We start from the raw sequence: 20,698 nt of genomic DNA, 5'->3' as shown, positions 1-20,698 counted from the left end.
GGGCTCCAGGCACGCTCGGGCGCCATTACCCAGGCCCCATGGCGCCAGCAGCACCACTCTTCCCCGCTCCCTTGCACAGCTCAAACCCCACACAAGAAACCCACTTGAACTGGACCCTGTCCCTGCGCCCACTCGAGGGGACACCGTCCCTAGCTGACAAACATACAGTGTCCCCAGGGCAGGCCGAGGGCCCCAGCCCTGCAGGTGTGTGCCAGGGCAGGCTGCAGCGCCTGGCCCTCCCGCCATGTCTCCTCACAGCTGAGGAGAAGAAACACGTTGAGTTTCCCCACAAAGACCACGGCTGCCCACCCGTGTGTGGGTGCCAGGGGACCAGATCCACCCGAGAGAAATGGAGCTGTGACAGTGGGTATCCTATAAAAACGGGACCGGGGGGTGAACGTGAAGTCAAACCCTTCACCTGTTTCTCCTTTTACACCAGAGCGGGAGGCCAACGGAAGCGCCGGGCGGCGGAGGCTCCCTGAGGGAAGGCCCCGCGGGCGTCACTTCTCCCGCGGCGAAGCCAGGCTCTGGCCCCGAGCACTGCCATTCCCCTCCGGGCAGGGCGGCGGGGGGTGGCCGCGGGCGGAGGAGGGGCTGCCGCGGCTTTAAACTTGCCGGGGACGGCCGCCCCGCCCGGGGCAGCGGGGTCTCCTCAGCGCTCGGCGGGGACGCGCCGCCGCCTCCCCGCTCCATCCCCCGCAACGGCTCTCCTCAACTTCGGCCCGGCCGGGCGGCTCCTCCGCCCCGGCAGCACCATGGCAGGCAGCGGGGCGGCGGGCTACGGCCGCCGGCATGCCGCCGCGCCGGCGGTCCGCGGCGGGCTGTGAGGGGTCCCCCCCGCTCTGCCCCGCGGGGGGTGCCGCGGCCGCCCGGCCCGGCAGCGCCGCCACCGCCGCCGCCCGCCTTCCCGCCTTCTTCCCGCCTCCCGCCCGCCATGGCCGCCCGCGGAGCCGAGCGGTGCGGCGCGGAGCGGCGCGGCAGTGCCGGGGTCTCGCCGCTGCCTGCCAGCGCCCCGTGAGGGGGGACAAGCGGGGCGGTGTGTCCCTGCGCTCAGTCCTGCCCTCCCTCCTCCCCGGAGCGGAGATGTGCGAGACCCGCGCGAGGGGAGTCGCCTCCTAGACCGGCAGCCAGGATGGTGCACCTGCAGCCCCTGCCCCTCGTCGTGGTCCAGGGCGTCCTCCAGCTCGTAAGTCTCCTTCCCCGCGACCCCGGCCCCCCGCCGCAAGGCTCGGGGGGAACCGGCGCCCTTCCCGCCGGGGAGGGCGGCAGGCGCGGTCTCCTCTGGAGGCAAAGGCAGGGCTGACTCCGAGCAGCCCGCAGCGCACCAGCGGGCAGCCTCCCGCAGCCCGACACCTATTTTTATTTCTTTTTTTTTTTCCCCTTTATCTTTAAGCGGGTCTTTCCCTCGCGTTTGCTGCTGGGCGGGCTTGTTTGGGATCGCGGGGCTCTCAGGTGCCCCAGCAAAGAGCGGCCCCGGGAGCCGGGGGTCCGCCGGCCCCGGGATGCGCCGGGAGCCGCCGTGGAGCCGGGTACCGCGGGCCGGTGGGTGGGTGCCGAGTAACACCCGAAACTGTCCGTTCCCGAAAAGTTTTCTGCTGTCCTCAAGCGCCTCTTTTCGTGTGCACGACAGAGCGGGTTGTGCAGGTAGAGTCACCTGCGCTTTGAAAGCTCCCGCCTTAGTTTCGGCTTGCTGCAGCGCACGCGAAGGTTTTTGTTGCTTTTTCTTATAAACTGTCGCACATGCCTGTATTACATGCTACATGTTCCTTTGCACGCAGTGGGGGAATTTGGGGACTGACGTGGTGACAAGGTGAAATGCAGACTTCAAAACTCAAAAGCTATGCGGGGGGGAGCAAAGCGAGGTGCGGGGCTGGAGACAGGTAGGCGAAGAGCAAACTGCTCCCCGGGGCAGCGAACTATCCTGCTTGGGGGGCATTAGCGCTGGAAAACAAATGGTCTTAATGTTCACGTTATTATGGCGGGAAAGGTTAAAAAGAGAAAAATTGTGTTTGCAAAAGAGTTTGCCAATCTTCGCTTTAACAAGTGTTATTATAAGGTTGAAATTCTTTTTTTTCGGGAGGGTGTTCTCTACTCCCATAATTATCTCTGGTTCGTACTGCAAAAGTTGTGCCTCTCTTCCCCAGCTGCCTTGCATCTGAAAGTTTGTCACAGTAGTCAATAGGGAGTGTGTAATAAACCTTGAAGGGATTAAACACTCTCCTTAAGAACTTGAGTCTAATATTACAGCGTGAGTTGATTGATTAGTTTTCGAGGAAGCTTATGTCAAATTCTAATCCGGTTTTGGATTGTGCTTGTCGTGTAATGTTTTTTGCTCCAGCACTTTATCATAGCAATGAAGTAGCGAGCTGCAGTCCTGCGATAAGGCACACATTTCTTTCACACTCCTATCCTTTTGGACAAGAAAAGGCTGTTTACATTCTTCACATTCTTGCAGCCCCGTTTTCCAGCTAAACAACGCGCAGGGGTGAGAGATGGGAAAGGAAAGCAGTAAATGGATTACAAAGTTGCTGAGCAGAAGGGAAGGAACTAAATAAAAACGCTCCTTCCTCACACCTACAACCTCTCTCACTCACTCGCACTCTCCTTTTTATTTTTTTAGACAGATATCAAAGGGATTGATTGAAACTTGTATCAACAGGGATTGGGTTTGTTACACGATGTTTTATGGATGATGTTGGGAAGTTGCTTGCTGTGGTCTTGCATGCCTTGAGTGAGGGCTGACTAAAGAAGCGAAGTCACTGTCTTGAATCAAACAAAAATCATGCGTAGTCAGTGCAGGTTTTCAGGTGGATGTGGCACTCTGCTCACCCAGGAGTATTCATTTTTTCTGCGTTCTTTATATACAAACCAGCAAAGTTTTAGAGTCAATTAGTTTTATAGCTTACATAAATTAGTTTAAATAATAAAATAAAGCAAAATGAGAATGTGTGAGATTTTTGAGGCATTTTAGGTATACCTTTTAATGCTAATCTATTACTAAAAAGTGGTGTAAATACATTTTGGCATACTATTACCGGAACTTCTGGTTAACATCTGGTTAAAGTTACAGCTTAATATAAATTGAGTTTGGAAATGTTTGATGCTGGTGGTAATGCATTGAATACAAGTCTCTGTACTTTTCTTTGTTCTCTGGCCAGTATTTGGAGTGACCGGTGGCTTCCTGGAATCTAATTAGCAGTTTTAGCAGGCAGGGGTTGGTGGTACTAATTCTTGACTTTTTTTTAACCGAACATCAATGTAGTTAATATTAATACAATGCTAAAGGCTCAGCATTTCAGCCAAGAAAGAAAAAATTGTGGGTTTCAGTGTTACAATACAGCAGCGTTCTAGTAACCCAGAAATGCTAGAATCAAATCTTTCCTGATGGTGCAATCTTAATTTTTAATGAAAACAGAGATGTTAGAATGCAAAATATTTTTGGCACTACATTTTAGTGAGGGTAGAAGTACTTTTTTTAATTAGATTTAACTTCAAATGCTTGCTTGGCTTTCAAATACAAAAGTGTTATCTACTTACCTACTTTTTAAAGATGCACAAATGTAGGATAAGACCCATGTAAAACTTCACAAATTTGAGGGATGCTAAAGATCATGGCAGACAGTCTCACTGGATTTCTGAAAGCAGTGCTAGCTAGGGGATTGTTTATATGCTGTACCTAATATTGCTCAATCAGAAGTTCATGTTTAGTACTTCCTTAATAGAGTATGGATGTATTTTTGTAGTGTATTCTTGGATTATTATTTTGATTAATAGATGGTGTACCAGTATGCATGCAGTATGAGCACATATATATTTCTTAAACTATTTTGCATATTTGTGTATATTAAACAGTAAGGAAGCCTGCTGTTGAGTCAGGTTAAGGTGCTAACTTGCTTCTGTATAAATGCGTTCATTTTAAAAGTCGCGTTTACCTTACATTGGCAATATACATCAAAACAATAATTTGCAATGCACAGCAGTACATGTCTGGGCTGTTATTGATAAGAAGACCAAAAATTGTTGTATTGTATTATCATGAGTAGGTACTCTTGCTTTACTATTAATTTTCAGTAAGCTTTTCCAATTGTCACATAACTGCTGAATGCCCTGTTAGTTATCTCTTTATAAATAATGGAGTTCTACCTGTTGGAAATTGAAAAGACTGAGGTATTATTATTATATGGTTTATAGTATGCCTGCTAGTGTTTTGTTAAGTTAGTTTTAAATGCCTTAAAGGAGGGGGACTTCTGCCACTTCCCTGGGAATATTATTTGCCATTTTAAAGAAATCATGTTTTTTTAAAAAAAATGTTGTCAGTATTCAGTATTTTCTTTACGTTTTATTAATTTGCACGTTTAAAATGTCATGTTTCATTACGTTGCTTAAAATAGCTTATATGGGGTCTTTAAAATGTATGGCATTTACCCCTTTCCTTTAAGAAAGGAAGGTGGGGGAAAAAAAAAGGGCTGTATGTGGGCTTTCAATCAAGAAGTAGAGTTTGCTTTAGCTGTAGATAGCTAGTATAGCCACTACTTTCCCTTTGTCTTGGCAAGGTATAGTTACAGACAACCACTCACAGACAGGACAGGGTAATCGGGCACCTTAACTATTTGATTATTCCTACATCTTGGCAGTCTGAAGTTAAGAAAGGATTACAGCAGCATTTTCTAGTGCCTATAGTTAAAGTTGTATCAGCATTCCTATCAAGAAACTGTCTTCTAACACTATCATTGGGCAGAGTTGTCACCATGTTACAAACCTAGGAATCAATTATTTTAAAAACCCTTAAAAGCAGCTAATTTTTTCCCAGGAGTATTTGTACAGATGAGAAATAATTAGAAAAAAGACAAAGTATGTTATTTTATGATTTTTTTTCTCCACCAAGATTGAAGTGTAGCATTTGGTATGAGTGAAATTCAGTGACAGATTATGTTTGTCTTGGACTTTTCAAGGGCTGAATTTTTTACCTATAATGAAAAACAATTTGCCACACAATTAAGCCAAATTTTTTACAGAGGTTTTTTTAAAACAGAGTTTAACAACTTGATCTGAAAAGAACATTTATAACTTGCTATAGCACAAGACATTGCTTCATACGCAGAAATAGCTTGAAAACTGAGATAAAGCTGCATTTCCATTTAAAATATGTATACCACGTGAGGCATAGAAACACAGATGTATGTTCCTCCTGGCTACTTTAATTTTGTCTCCGAAGCCTTGCAAACGTGGTCTGCGTAATATGCCCTTGCAGTGATAATCAGAAATAGGCACCATGCAAAACTCTCAACTCTGTTTTGGAAAGGTAAATGCTTCCCTCCGGTCATCTTGAAGCACATAGATCAAATTCCATCCCCCTTAATTTCAGGGAGATCTTTGTCATGAAATATACCGGGCCCAACATTTCATTTGGTTTATTTTGGTATTTTTCTCAATGCTGTAGGCATTGTAAGCCTACATCTCATTCTTGTGTGAGAAAGTAATAGAAGTAACCCAAGGAATGCAGGCAGTTTGAAGTTGAAGACAGCTCAACAAATGCTGGTTTCAGCAGTTTGAGAATTTATTATCCTGAATGAGGAGTTATGTCTTAAGGTGGATGGGACTAGGTTTAGTTTGCATAGGAGGTTAACATGCAACACTAAACTCAACTTGCCCTTACGTCACATCTTTTGACCTAGTTCTGTGGAATTGGTGACTGATATTTTTCTGTTTATTTGTAGGTTGACTGAAGCACAGAAAGGTTATAGATCCTATTTAAAAACTGTACAGCAAGTCTGTTTGACTGATATCCACTAGACCGCAAGATACCCCAGGCTTCCCTAGCACAGGGCATGTAAAATCCAAGTCTCAATCTTTTCATCTGTAACATGGAAAGTATTTTTCTGCCATTGTAAAGCACTTTGAGAGCTGCATGTCAGAGATGTGCTGTAAGTACTTCTCGTTACCGGTAGCGCAGTGTAACCAACAGGGAAGCGAAACAGAAAGATCGGTGGAGCCCAAACGCTAAATTGGGAAGCACTGATCGGTCTCACCTTTCTGTTTTGCTTCCTGACCATTGGTTTCTGCAAGAAGGGAACTCAGGCATGGGAGTCGAAAGGGTGCAACAGCAGAAATCACTCAGTGGTCTGGACTTTCAAGGTATCAAGACCCAGAGAGGTGCAACTCCGTTCTAGGTGCACCAAATTCCTCCTATACTGTTGAAAATTTTACCCTTAATCAACACTTCACAAACAAAAATGTACAAGGAGAAGCAAGAGCTGCTCGGCATGGCACAGCATGGGAAATGAGCACTGGGCAGTAACCGCCACTGGGGTGCCAGCAATTCATAGCCTGTGATCTGTGGGTTAACCTGTATTTGGCTCAAGTATTGAGTAAGACACTTCTGGTAAATAGCTGCAATAAGGAAAGACCAGCACTAGCCTATGCTGAATGGTTTTAAGACAAAAGCTGTAATTCCATAGGTACTGGTCTTCGAAACAGAGCGAGCTGTTCTGGTGCTCAGGGAAGACTGTCACTTTGAGTCTTTCACACGTACTTGTCAATGTATCGAAACCAAATGCAGTGAGGAAAAAGGAAGAATTTTTTGCCTTTATCACAAAATTGCTGTGATAAGTGATTATTTAAAAGCACGTGTACTTCACAGGACAGTCCATTTTCTCTGTTAATCTGTCTTCTAGCCCTGATTTTTGCCCACCTCTTTAACTCACCACTTTGCTATACCCATTATAAAGCAAAAATACTGGACCTTTTTACTAGACCAAATCTTGTAGAACTGGAAAAGAGGAAAGTGAAAGTTCCCATTCACATGACTATTATAAATTCATCCTGAATTTGATTTCCAAACATCCTATTTTGGAGCAGCTTTGGCCTTTCACTTCGAATCTTAAATATGCTTGTGTATATTTCCCCAAGCCCATTCATTGTTCCTATTCCATTTTCATTCTCTCAATTTCCCACCATGTTTGTAGCTGTAGTGTATGTAGTTTGTTTAGGTAGTTAAAGAATCAATCAATCAGAGTTAAAGAAAATAAGGGGTGGACCTGCTAGGTAGGTTCTGCTTCCAGCAGAGCATCACTACTGTTAAGTAAATCCATGAGAGTCACGTTTCACCCTCTTAGAGTCCCTTTCCCCCAATTTAGCACTCTTCACACTTGCAGGCTTTCTCTGATACTCTATCTACATTCATCCCATTTATCAGTTGTTTCCTTGTGGCTTATACTTCAGAAACTATTACTGTACCCTTGTAGCACTGAAAATGTGCTAGCATCTGTGCAGAGTCATGCAACATGGTCATGCCCGCACGTCAAGTCACACACTTGGGATACACCCTGCATTAAATGAACCGATGGAGGAGCCTCAACATAAGGCTGCAGCCCAGGAGTCTGCACCTTACTGCAGGACTCCTTGCAGCATGGAGCACGAGCTGGAGCCTGCTCCCAGACTCCACATACCAAGCACTTGGGATGCTGGAAAAGCTATGGGTCCTGTGCAGAAATATGGGAGTTGTCAGCACTCTGCCAGGTGAGCAAGAGATGGGACGGGGGGTGGATGAGTTTCTGGATGAATCTCACACAAAACCTATGAGGTCTGCAGGTCAGGACTTGGAAAACAATGTTAATTCCTTTTCTGTAGGGAATCTCCTTGTGGGCTGGTGTTCTGTGTCAGCTATAAGCTCAGCTGCAGTTAACAAAGAGGTTCAAGGAAACAAATTAAGAGTGGAGAGGAAATAAAGGGCTATGAAAATGGGTCCACAGTTCAGACTAAGTAGTTTTGTCCTTGCAGCAGAGATTTCAGTGCTGGTATGATGCTCTGCTCTCCCTGGAATGGCAGCGCTTACTGTAAATACAGGATTTGAATGACTTGACTGTAATTTAAGGTAGAATTAAAGAGCTTTGAGAGCTGTAGTTCTTGAGATAGGTTTTCTTTGTTCCAAACAATTGGTAGTAATAGAAGCTATTATTAGCAGGGAAGTGAAAATGAAAGAATAGGGAGAAATAAAAAATAAAACTAAGAATCTAATGTCTCTAAAATCAGTTTTTATGTGCATTGGGACCAATTATGGTTATTGTGTCATTACAGTGCAGAGCTGAGGCTACTCTGAATGCCCTAATTCTGCTTTGCCAGATCCAGCATGTTTGGTTTATGTTTATGATCAGTTGAGAATTTCCTGACTTTATAGTACTGGTTTTTGATGATGACCAGGTATTTCTAATACCATGAATCACCAGTATAAACACAACCTTAATTACCCATTATCTAGGAAAATAAAACACTGCATAGAAGTGCTTCTATATTTGTTCTGTTATTATGTAGATATAACGGCTTTTTATGGTTTTGATGGAGAAGGAGCTGGCTGTGCTTGAGGCTGACCTGAAGAAAAAGAGCACTGGGACTTGGCTGAGGGAGTAAGAGGTGAATATGAGAGAGAGGAAGAAGATGGAAATAAAACAGCTCCCTGGGCAGGTGGAGTGAGCCTGAGCAGTTACTGCAGGAGGACAGGGACAGACAGACTGATGGTAAAAAGGAATATTCCCGCAGTAACACCAAGTTCTGCATGTGAGAGGCCGTGGTGGGTCCTTTCTGCTGTTATTCTTCCCACTGGAGAGCATTTGGAAGCGGGATTTTTCCAACTAGCCCCTCAGTAGGAAAAGCAAAGAAGGAAGATTTGAGTTCCCTGACTTAGTCCATCTCTTTGATTGTACAAGTGCAAGAATCTGGTGATTGCCACGAGCAGTTCAGGGTACTGTTGCTGTTTTCACCCTGTGAAGAGGGATGGGGAACCACAAAGCTTAGCCCCCCAGGAGGGTAAAGTATGGGACCTTGAAGTTTTTTTCCTCTGAGGTTGCCTGGCTCTCTTCTCCTTGCAAACACCTGCTGACCGCTTCTGTTGTTCATTATGTGTTTGGAAAGTTGGAAGTGCTGATCCTCATGGAGCTTAGAGGCTCTCATGGCCAGTGATTTGTTCTCGAGCCTTCAGCTGTAGCTGTTACTAGTGAGTGTGTTCCTCCACCACTGGCAGCCTTAACCATATGAAGTACTCCCAAGTTGAATTTTCTCCTTACTCCAAGCAGTTGGGTGGTTCTTAGGAGAAGAAACTTCCAGAGATTGTAGTACAGGAATAGGTACATAACAGTAACTTTTCAGTACTCTGTAGCTGGACTTCATGGTACTTTATAGTCAAGATATGTTACATGTGTGCCATCATTATTCTGGGAAACTGAGGGAACAAAGGCTGGCTCAGCATAACAAAATAGAGCCCCAGCATATGTTTCTCAGCTTCACCTCCAGTGGATCAGAACATTCTACATAGCAGAACAGACCCTCTCCTTCACTGGCTCATCTTCATACAAAGACAGAGGCAAGGATGAACTTTGTCAGAGGAGAAGCTGACTTCTATGATGTGTTTGCATCCATGGTGAATGGCGATATGTTGAATAATGTGACTTATTGCTTAGGATTTTTAACCCATTACTATTAAGGCAACACTGCACATATTTTTCCAAGTTGGATTTTAGTGCTGTACCACATGCTTTCCTCAGATAAACTTCTAATATATCTACACTTTTAATACAATAAAACCCAATAGTTTGGTATTTTTTGTCTCCAAAAGACAAGAAAATGTATAATTAAGATTATGTATTTAAAGTAAAATAAACTGTATGTTGGTTATAGTCATCTCAGAGCCATGTTTTGGCAACTGAGTAAATTCAGGGTTTGTACTAAAGAGAATATGTGAATGACATAAACAAATGGCTTTATCCCTACCCTTAAGTGACACTTTGACAAGGAAAACATAAAACATAGAAAAACCTCCTGAATATCTTTACGATATATTTTAATATAATTTCAGGACAAAGTATAATTATAATGTATTTATGTAATATACTACGGAGCAGAGGTTGCATTATGAAGCCATGGTCTACATAAGTACATGGAAACTCCACTGTACTCCCTTGGTTCATGAGGTTCAACCCAACTCCAGTCTGGAAGTCAAATACGGGAGCACAAGTCAGTGCCACTAACTCGTGCTGAGAGACCAGAGCGGCAATGTTTAAACCTAAATACGTCTAAGCAACCTCCAGATATAAATGCAGATTTAAATATAGGAGAAACAACTGTATGACTGCTGGGTGTAGGCCATGTAGACACGTGTTCCCATGTGTTAGGAAGGTTAGTATTGCATGTGAGGAACTAAACTCCTTATGTTACAGATTTTAATGTTTAATTTGGGGATAATTAGAAAATTCTCCTCTTGTACTTTATTCTGTTTTGGATTCTTAAAATAGGCTTTTAGTTTGGAGCCTCCTTGGTTTAAAAGCAAATTAAAATCTCTCTAAGATATTCAGAAACAATAAAAGAAAAAGTCAGGAAGCAATATCTTAAGTTAAAGTTGAAACGTCAATCTTCAAACTTTTTTTTTTTTTGCTTTAAGGTTAAAGCACTGTAGCAGCCGAAAAGAACTGCTGAATCTGATATTAACTGGCCGGCGACAGGGACATTTTCAGAGTGAAATAATATGGAGCAAGGGAGGAGCGAAGCCCAGTCTTTCGGTTTCTTGAGCAAACAGTGTGCCAGGGAGAAGACTAAAGCCCGTGTTGTTTTCCACTCATTAAACTAACAAAATGCTAATCAGCTCTGTGGAAAGATTCGTAGTAGATAATGTTACCTCTGTCACTGTGGCACCACTGAAGAGTTATCGGGTGTGTTAGCCTGGGCCACTTTAAATTAGATGATTAAAACACTTATATGTGACAATCACTAACTAAATTGCACCTCACTTTCTTTTAAAACAGATTAAATTTTGTCCATTGGCTAATTTCAATTCTATCAGCATTCAAGGCAAGGAAAAGGACATTAAACTCTTTATCGGGTTGGGACAAATCCTGTGATACAGCTGCAGTTGTATGCCAGACCCTGCTTCATGTTGCTGCTGAGTTGCTGTGTAGTTTACAGTTATTGAATTAGTCCTCCAGTGCTGGAAACCTCCATTTTTGAGTTAATTTTGAATCAAACTGCATGGTCTTCTGTGCTGAATGACAAATCCATCAGTCTTCTCTGCTCTCCCCTGACTTGGGTCTGCTCTCTGCTGTAAGAAAGTCTCTGGCCCTCCAGGGAGCTTTTGCAAGCTGTACTCTGCTGTGAGCTGCCTGCTTGCCACCTCTTTTTCTCCCTCCCTCCCCACTCCATCCTCCTGAAATTTTTTCCAGGCAGAGAATGCTCAGTTCCTCTGGGAGAAGCAGCAGTTTCCTCACTTTCCTTTTCCTCCTGGAGATGTCCACCTGATCCAAAGTATGGTAGCTAGGACCAGGTAGAAAGACTATCTTCCTTTCTACTGCCCAGTAGAAAAAATACTTCAACTTTGTTTTTTAAAGCAAAACATACTGTATTTGTATAGGAAACAAATGAAATAGTTAGAGCCACCTTTCCAGAATCATTAGTTGTCATTAGTTCACCCCTTGCTGATAGCTTTCTGTCCAAACTCTCTGGTAGTGGATCAATCCAAAGGCTTTATTGGCTTTGAGTCCTAGGTTGTGTAATGTACTTCTAGAGTGCTTCCATTTAAAATTGTCCATTTTTTAACTCAGTTGTTACAAGGCAAAATCTGAGTGGATATCCACTATTGAAGCAAAAGACTGGAACGTGATGTGGGGGCTGTCAGTTTTTTTTTAAAGAAGCAAGTTTTACACAGCTGCAGATGCTATAGACACTGCACTATTTCTCTAAAAAGCATATTTTTCCTTTCTGACACCCTCTCCCTATCAAGGTCTTGCTGTGGCCGTGAGCTCTGGTGTGTAAAATTTAGATGAAGACCAAGAGATACAATAAACTGCATTTCCACCACATTAGCATTCTGGGGGCACAGAAGGTTTTTTGTTTCTTTACGCTTTCTCTCCTTCACCCAAGAACCCAAAATACCAGATTTTTTTCTACAGCAGTTCTGGTTAAATCATGGCTGATTTTTTTCCTTAAAGTTCTTAAGAAGTGGCAGAGCCATTCTCATCCATCTCACTCTTCGAGCCTCCTCTTATTTTTCTTCTCACTAAAACTCAGTATCCAGTTCCTGGCACCTAGCTGAAGCTAGCTTAAAATAATACCAAGGTAGCTGAGTGTCTGACAGGAGAATAAATTCGTTCTTGAGTTAGGACCTATTTGATTTAAAATAAATGAAATGCCTCTAAATGTAAGAATGAAAAAACATGACATACATCATACTCAGATCCATTTTATGGTATTCACCCCATAATCCTTTTATTCAGATATGCATGACCTATGTATTATCAGCAATGGACAGCCTAACACTGCTGTGACTAGGGAATTTAAACTCCACATTTTATTTAACAAAACCTTTTTGTGGATATTGGATGAAATCTGTTAGTCTGCTTGCTTAGACTGAAGGTTCAGTGTTGCTGTTTTTAATACTTAATGTTGAACAATGGGGGAAGGAATGAATTTAAAATAGCTAACTTTGTATTTATGATGACTAAGAATACCATTCTGCAGAAATTTGCCTTCTGGTGAGTTTGCAATATTCTTTCAATGAACAGCACAGTTATATTTTTGGTGGAATAACAAGATTTATATAGTGAAAAATACAAATATAATAGGTATTGTATCTTTCTTGGGTTTTGATGATTTGGATTGTCTTGTTCAGTTCAGATTAACTACTAGATTTATTTTTAATTGATGTCAATAAAGCTGGTAACTGTGAAGGAGATTCAACTTTATGTTCTGTTTAGATATTAAAACTGTAGTCCTGATAACACAAACCAGTAGTCACTTAACTGACTTGTCCCATACCAATGATATTAAAATCCTTCTGTGCATTCAGGGAATATTGAGCTAAACTGGTCTGTGAGCAGGTATTAATAAAGCCTGCTCTACTATGAATATGTGCCCTATGTCCCGATTTCTGTCTTACCCACTACAATTATTTAATAGAAATCTAATTATTCTTGAGATCACCAGCTCTGTCAGATCCAATTGAAGTGCACAGAATGGTTGAACAGTTGTTTGAGTGGGACTGACATACAGCTGACAGGCAACAGCATCAGAGGAAGCTTGATTTTCTTAGGAAATGGGCTAAAATAATATTTGAAACAGAAATGAGTCTGAAAGCCAGAACACACCTGCATCCCAGTCAGAAGTTCACCAGGACTTCCTGGGGTGGCCACATTTCAGGGTTTTGGTTGTTATTGTATAGACGTGTAGAGGCTACAAAAGACATTTTAATCTTTCCTTGGCTGTAATGAAAACGTGGGCTACTGTATAACTCATTTGGTTCAGGCTCCTCTTCAAAATACTCAACTGGAAAAGAAGGAGTAATCAGTTTTAGTGGGGCAAGAAAACCTACACGAATAAAGGTTTGTTTTTTCTTTTATCATTTCTTCAGTTTGAGAATAACATCATAACTAAATGTGGTCAGGAATTTTATTACATTTCTGGAAAATTCAAAGTCATTAAAAGATAGTACAGAAGTTCTCTGTTACAGCTTTGAATTAAACACCTGCAGTTTGCATACAGTGCCTCAGAATGGGATTCAGCAAGCTCCCCACACAGCGGGAAGGGAGATACCTAGCAAGGTCCCGAGAAGAAAGGAGCAGTAGCTTAAAATGTATCCCTTTTAGAAACTTCAGAGCTTTCCTCTGGGTTGCAAGGATGCCTTCTTTCACTTAGACTAGCAGGCTTTTTAAGGGAAGCTGGTTAGCCTAAGGTAAAACAGCTTTTAATGACTAATTAATAAATAGGTGATAATATCACCATCCTCTCTGTGCAAATAAGTCGGCGCTTATCCCCTAATTAGGGTAGCAGAAGGGAAAGTGAGCCTGCATCTCTCAAGACAGTATCATATTTATCAAGGTAGACAGTTCTTCAGGAGGGTGCTCAGTCCCTGCCCTCAAAGGGACTGAGAGCTGCTTGGATCTACCTTTTGGAGGAGGAGAGAGAATAAGTACAAATTTGTTCATCTTTTTTGGAGGTGGGATATGTATGTTCAAATTCAGTGAAAGCAGGAAAGTGGCTCTCCTCTCACACCTACCAGAAGATGTACTTGCTCCTGCAAGGAGACATTGGATTAAAAAAACCTAAAAAACAAAATAAAAGAAAAAGTGGTGGAGGCGTCATTGCAAGCAGTTTTTCCTCTTTCTTTGACCTTAGCCAAAGGTATGTGAAAACCACATCCTGGATTGGATCCTTTAACAGAAATCGATGAAGGAATGCCTAGACTGGTATCCCGAGAGAACCCATACGTGGATTAGGAGCTCAGGTGCTCAGCAAAGCATGCTCCAAAACAAACTAAAGGGAATTTGCATTCTTAAAACATAAGGACTACTTGGGTCGTGCAACTTACAGTGTGGTTTTACAGGTTATAGATTTAGGACCTAGGCATCCATTATGAACCTGTGGAAAAACTGTACTTGCTGTCTCTCAAGCTCTCCCTGCTCTTTTGTTGTTTACTTTAGCAGATGGATACCAGGACAAGCTACCCAGTATCTTCCTGTGATCTAGAATTGCTCATACTGAATGCTTCCTAGCATTCTTCCTTAGTTTTTTTTTAGAAAGGTCTCATGATAATCCCTAGGAGGTTTCACAGCTGATGGTATCATATTGTTTAGTAAGTTTTTTCCCAATACTATACACAAAGTTTTCCTAATTCCTTCCTGTTATGCTTAGCTATCTTCTTTTCTATCACTCTTGAGACACTTTGCTTTAGGCTGCATTATTTGCCTGTTCCTGGAGACCTTTTCCTCAGAGAACTAAATGTTAGCATTGTGAGTCACAGCAAGTTTTGCCTCTTTATTGATCTTTTCTACTGATCATGCGTGTTTGGAGTGATTTCCATCTTTTTTTCTTCCCTCTTTCCTGTTGGTTTTCAGAGAACACCTTAATGGAAAGATATCTGGCAGTGCTGACCCAAATTGTTAGGGTTAAAAGATACCATCTAAGCATACAGGACTCTTGGAGAATTTAGCAATTTTGCAGATGAAGAAAATGGGCTAGGTTCAGGAGGAAGGCATTGTATTCTGAATAATTCTCTTGGAATATTTTTTCTACTCCAAACTGCAATGCATTCACTACCAAATTTTTTTATCCATCTCTGGACATATTATCTAGGCAGTTTGGTTTTTTTCTGGACATCAGTAGTCAGCCCATAAGGATGGGATGCTATGCATGCTATGTGTATATTCTGAAGATGTGAACTACGTGACTATATTAGCACTATGTGCAAGTTAACAAGCACAACACCAAAAGCTAGGATGAGTACAGTTATGCGGTTTTGATCAGCTCAGAGCTCAGGGAGAACATTCTTGTATCTAGCCAGAAACATTACCAATGTCCCTGATGTATTACTTCTATTGCAAGCTCTTCAGGGGTACCTTCTGCTTTGTGTACAGGGCTGAGCACACATCAGTGCTCTGAGTAAATACAGTAGTGGCTGAAAAGAAAAATAACAGCAGGAATTACACATAAACAGATTGTATACCTGAATATTTTGCTCAGTCTCTAATTTCCGATTAAAGAACTATCCCCTGAATTCCTGAGGGACGCATGTCTTTGTAAGCAGTGACAACCTTTGTAACTGTCAATGGGTAAGAAAAACTTCTGTGGAAAGATGCTGTAAAAAAGCATCAGATGTTCTGTTGCTATAAACCTTATATTGCTTCAAATTTCCTGTTCCTGAAAGAAATACGTTTGGAGTAGTCTGTAAAATAGTCTTCTTACCTAGAACCAACACCTGTTTCTCATACAAGTTATCATCTTTATTAGATAAACTTTCCATTAAGAGCTAGACAAGGTGCTAGTTTGTCTTGCAGTAGTCAGAAATAAGAACAATAAATGCGTTGGAGAAATTCATCAATTTGGTTAGGAACATCAAGGTGTGTGCCTATCTGAAATATAGACTGTATGGAAATACAAATAGGTTCAGAGAAGGCTCCAAGTATAGAATTATTGACCCTGGAGGATAAGATACAGAATAACCTTCCTAGGCTGTACTTTGTCAATTTTAAGTAGTGTTTGCAAGGTGAGTAGTTTAACAGTTTCATCCCCTCAGCAAAGATTTAATAGTAGATGCATCAGAGCTTTTTGAATTTTTTTTCCTTTTATAAATTACACTACTGTAAAAGTATATTAATATTCTATGCATTTACTAATGTTCTGTAAGACAGTATAAATAAGTACAACTGATTGATGTAACTCATAAAAGTACATAAATGTGTCTGTTTTTCCAATCTGGTTGCTCATTTTCTGATTGTGGTCTCAATTCTGGGACCAACTGGTTGAGCTCTTTCTATGGTGTGTCACAATCCCGGAAGTGATGGGGTCTGCAAGACTACAACCATGCATAGGATGAAAGATTAAGTCAGTAGATCACAATGAATCTTTCTTTATCTTTGTGAAATATAAATACAATTATCAAAAGATAACTTTTAAGATAAATTCTTTCACATGGTGCTAATCATATGTCTGCACTGGGGTATTTTTAAGTCCATCAGGCATAAAAAATTTCTGTTTTCTTCAAAATGCTTTTGAGCACTCACCCTAGCCATCTATTCGAGAAGTGCACTGTCTTCCAGACAACTCAAATATGAAGCAGTCCGTGTCTAGCTATATTACCAAGCAAGGAAGAACATCTCATCCTATGACACATTCAGTATACATATGTAAGACAATGTCCTGGGAAGTTAGCAGATGAAAGCTGTCCTTTAAGTCTACTACACAATACAAATATGACTCTTGTTTCAAGGAACATGTACATTTGAAACAAGGAAAAAAGAATTGCTAAATTCATTTATATGCTGCCATTCAAAGCCTATAATTGAGATAATCAACTTTGAGTCATCATGTTTAAAAAATAAAGCTGCTAGGAAATTTTTTTTTTCTTTAAATGGATCATATCCAGTGTTTTGGCACAAGGATTTCTCTGAGGAAGGAAAGACTGTACTGGAAGAGTGGGAGGAAGGCGGCGTCAGTGCCTTTTCTGGTAGCCGTGCTTGCTTAACCTGGTGAAGGAAGTCCACCCTCCCAGTGATACTGCACTTGAGGGGTAAAAGCACCCTACTAATACTGAGAGGAAGAAGCTAACTTAAGTACTCAGGACCCATCAGTGTCTGTTGAATTGAAAGTTACATTTTTCATTAATATGGAAATTCTGCGTGTTTAATAACACCCCTCCTTTGGATTCTTCAAACCCAACAGCAACAACTTTCAACGATATATTTTGAAAATAACTTTATAATGAAATTTGAAGCAAACAAGATTGTTTAAATCATCTTCTTTGGGAAGATTAGTTTTGGGGGGTTTTATTTTGTTTATACTGTGTTTTTCAGTAAACTACGTCAAAAATTCTCAGTAATGATGGTGATGATGAAAATTTAAGCCTACAAAATCCCTCTGTGAATTCAGTCAATAGTCTTACAGAAGAATGGAACTCCATTTGTTACTGACCTCGAGTTAGAGTACGACTCATTAACCACTGCTTTCTGAGCCTGAGTCCAGCCACTTTTTCACCCAAACAGTAGTCCACTCGTCAAGGCAGTAACATCCCGGCTTGGAGACAGAGATGCTTGGGAGACTGTGTCAAAAACCTTGATAAAGTAGATGACATTCCTCTGCTCTCTCCTCATCCACAGATCTAATCTTTTGATAAATATTTGGCAAGCATGGTAAATTTAGTAAATCCATGGTAAATCTATGCTGGCTATTCCCCATCATCATCTTCCCCTTCATGTGCCCAGATATGACTTTAGAAAGGATTTGCTCCATGATTTCCCCAGGGGGCTGAAGTAAGTCTGAGCAGCTGGTAATCTCCCGGATTGTTTTTAGCCTTTTCTGAAAATGGTCACTACATTTGGGTTTTTCCTGGTCATCAGGGACCTCCCCCAATCTCGAAGACCTTTCAAACTTGACGGTGAACAGCCTCCTAATAACAACAGCCAGCTCTTTCAGCAGACTTGAATGATACCCATCCATCCCTGTGGACTATGTATGGGTTCAGATTGCTCAGCGGATCCCTGACTCAATTCTCTTCTGCAACTGATAGTAAGGATTATGTAGGGAATAGAATCAAAACTTGAGAGGACTTGAATTAGTTGCACTTAGTTGTGCAAGAGTCGAGTGCATCCCTTGGAGTTCAATACTATATCACCGAGATAGGCAGCACTGTTTTTGTTTCGTGATGGATGCTAAATTATCATTAAGCCAGAATTTAAATAATCATCTGCAAAAGAATAGTTGTTATTCACAATTTTTTCTCTAAATTAGCAAGAAGGGCATGATGGTTCACTTCAAGTCTCTTTAGGACATCGAAGCTTTACTTGCAATGGTAGGTCTTGAGTTTGGTCTTCCAATATTGCAGCAGAGAATGGTCTTGTAGAGGCAGAAGGAAATGTGCTGAAGCATTGGAAATGTTCCTCGTAGACGAGGATGCGCCGGGGGGAGCAGCAATGTGCGCTCTCTTGGTGACTCTGGAGCACCAGTCCTCTAAGAACTGCTTCGTTCTCCCATCTTTCTCTATCCCTATATAGTTTGAACATGGTATACTTTTCCCTTAAATCTACATCAGCAGTGTGTAAGATTCAGCAAAAATTTTGAAAACAGCATTAGTGTGGGTTAGTCCCATTTTTGGAGTAAAAGCTCAAGACCAGCTTGCTTAAAATACTGATTATTATATTCTTTGCTGTGTTACATTTTAGCAATACCCACAGATATAGAAATAATATATGCTTAAGGCAGACACAGGAAGATGATTTGTAATTCTTTGTAAATCTCATCTTTCTGGATTCAGCCAGTGTTTTATGGATAGCAAGCACAGAGGTAAAACTGCCAGCCTATGCTTCGAGCCAGACTCACAACTTTTGCTCCTGCAAAAACAATTTGCATTTTTAATCATCTGTTAGTTTGTGTCCTACATATTAAGGGCTTGTAGATAAATTATTAAATGGAGAAAATCTAGATAGGCAAATGAACCTCAAAGCAATTATAACACCTGAAAATTTATCAAGTGTAGTGATATTTTTCAGCTATGGAAAGAAATTATCGTTAACCATTGTCAAGCACTTGCAGTTTTCTACCATACGGGAACTTTATTCTCCCCTCAGTCTGTTAGCTGATGTAGTGACAAGCTGCGGAGAGATGACAGATTTAGCTAAGGATTTGGAGTCTGAACACCTGTGCAGTGTCATGTATTTAAAAATAGAACGTGACAGCAAAACACATCAACCCTCTAATGTCCAAATGGAAACCACGGGGGTTTTTCCTTCAACCTTTATCCAGAGAAATAGCTTTCAATCATCACTGTCCAAGTGAAAATACAAAGCAAAAGATGTTTTGTTGAGGTCCAAAATAAACAGGAACAAATTGGAGTGTTAGGCACAGGTGCACCAAAAATATTCGGTAATCACCATTTCTTTCTTCTCAATGATGTTCTGATGGCCTGCATCTTTGAGGGGTGCGGATTATTAATGTTCAGCAGCAATTTCTTGCTGGCGGGTTAGAAGAGGACTGTCAACTAAAGCTACTTTGCATACCTTGACTTCTGTATGACTCACTCAACCCTCCAATGAAGCTAACAAAAAACAACCAAAACATTTTTTGTTTTGTATAATCTTCTCTATGGGAGAAAAAAAGCATAAACCAAGGGCAGAAAGACAAAAACAATCTTGCTTGATTACTGGGTTAGATTTGCGCATTATGCTTTCCTCTGAAAGAGCCGACGTCATTGACAGTATTTGAAGGGAACATCTCTACTTCCCATCTCCTTTAATAGTATCCTTGAAACGTTAATCAAAACTAAAGCACATAATCTTTTTTTTTTTTTACAGAGGGGAGAAGGTTTCCCAGTCTGTCTGAGATGCTATGCCTGCTGCAGTCCCCGCCGGCTGCCAGCGTGCTCTGGTCTCCTCTACGGCTGGGCACAATTACTGGGCAGCACCGTGGGCTGGCAATGAACCCAGGCCATCCTCCTTTTCCCATTACAGAGCGCTAACGTTCCAGCATATGCTCTTTCTTCAGCGAAACCTTTGTTTTCAAAGGTCATTTTTTCTTCATATTGGGTGCAATAATTCTGAGAGGAGTTTTTGGCCTCTCTTTTCTATTGCAATCCTATTAATCGTGTCAAAAAGGATGTTTATTCAGTGTTTTGGGATGACAGTTTTATGTGATTGTGTGATGGGGAGCTAAGGAAGGTCCATATTTAGCTCTTCTGTGCTCTCATTTATGTATGAGAAGGACAGAAATCTACTTTAATCTCAGACAAGAATTAGCATTTTGGATGGTAAAAGCTATCACACATGAATGGGTTGCTTCTTAAAATCAATGAAATAAATTAGACTCCCTGTTTAGGAGCATCTGGCATCCTTAGAACCTAGTTCATATAATGATATCTCTGTTTATTAAAAAGAATTATGTAACAATATGGTTGATTTATTTCAAGATGATTGGCTTAGCAACTTAATTGGACTATGCAGTATACCAGAGCAAAAAGAATAATTTAATTAGCTCATTCATTTGTGGATGACTGGAAGCACTGCTCATCATGCTCAGCTTTTTTAAAGGTGTGCAGCCATTTGGTCCTGCAAGGAACCGAACCTTTTCAACTTCCACAGAAACCACCTTCACACCTACAGGACCATGAGCACCACGCTGATGTTGAGGCATTGGGCCCCAGTCGAAGCCCACAGAAACCAGCAAGAAGTTTCCTTTG

The 20,698-nt window shown here is 41.6% G+C and overlaps 1 protein-coding gene across 1 annotated transcript in view; it reads left to right on the top strand.

The window, feature by feature from the left end:
* The first annotated feature begins 526 nt into the window (after positions 1-526).
* The window catches only part of NXPH2 (neurexophilin 2), a 40,962-nt gene continuing 20,790 nt past the window's right edge, over positions 527-20,698 (top strand). Inside the window, exon 1 of the mRNA XM_075512044.1 lies at positions 527-1,186. Coding sequence (XP_075368159.1) covers positions 1,133-1,186 — 54 coding nt within the window. The 5' untranslated portion in view covers positions 527-1,132. The remainder of the gene's footprint in view (positions 1,187-20,698) is intronic.

This window comes from Mycteria americana, chromosome 9, assembly GCF_035582795.1.
Source record: "Mycteria americana isolate JAX WOST 10 ecotype Jacksonville Zoo and Gardens chromosome 9, USCA_MyAme_1.0, whole genome shotgun sequence".
Taxonomy (NCBI): domain Eukaryota; kingdom Metazoa; phylum Chordata; class Aves; order Ciconiiformes; family Ciconiidae; genus Mycteria; species Mycteria americana.
The sequence above is the reverse complement of the archived record's forward strand: the minus strand, read 5'-3'. Positions and strand labels throughout refer to the sequence as shown.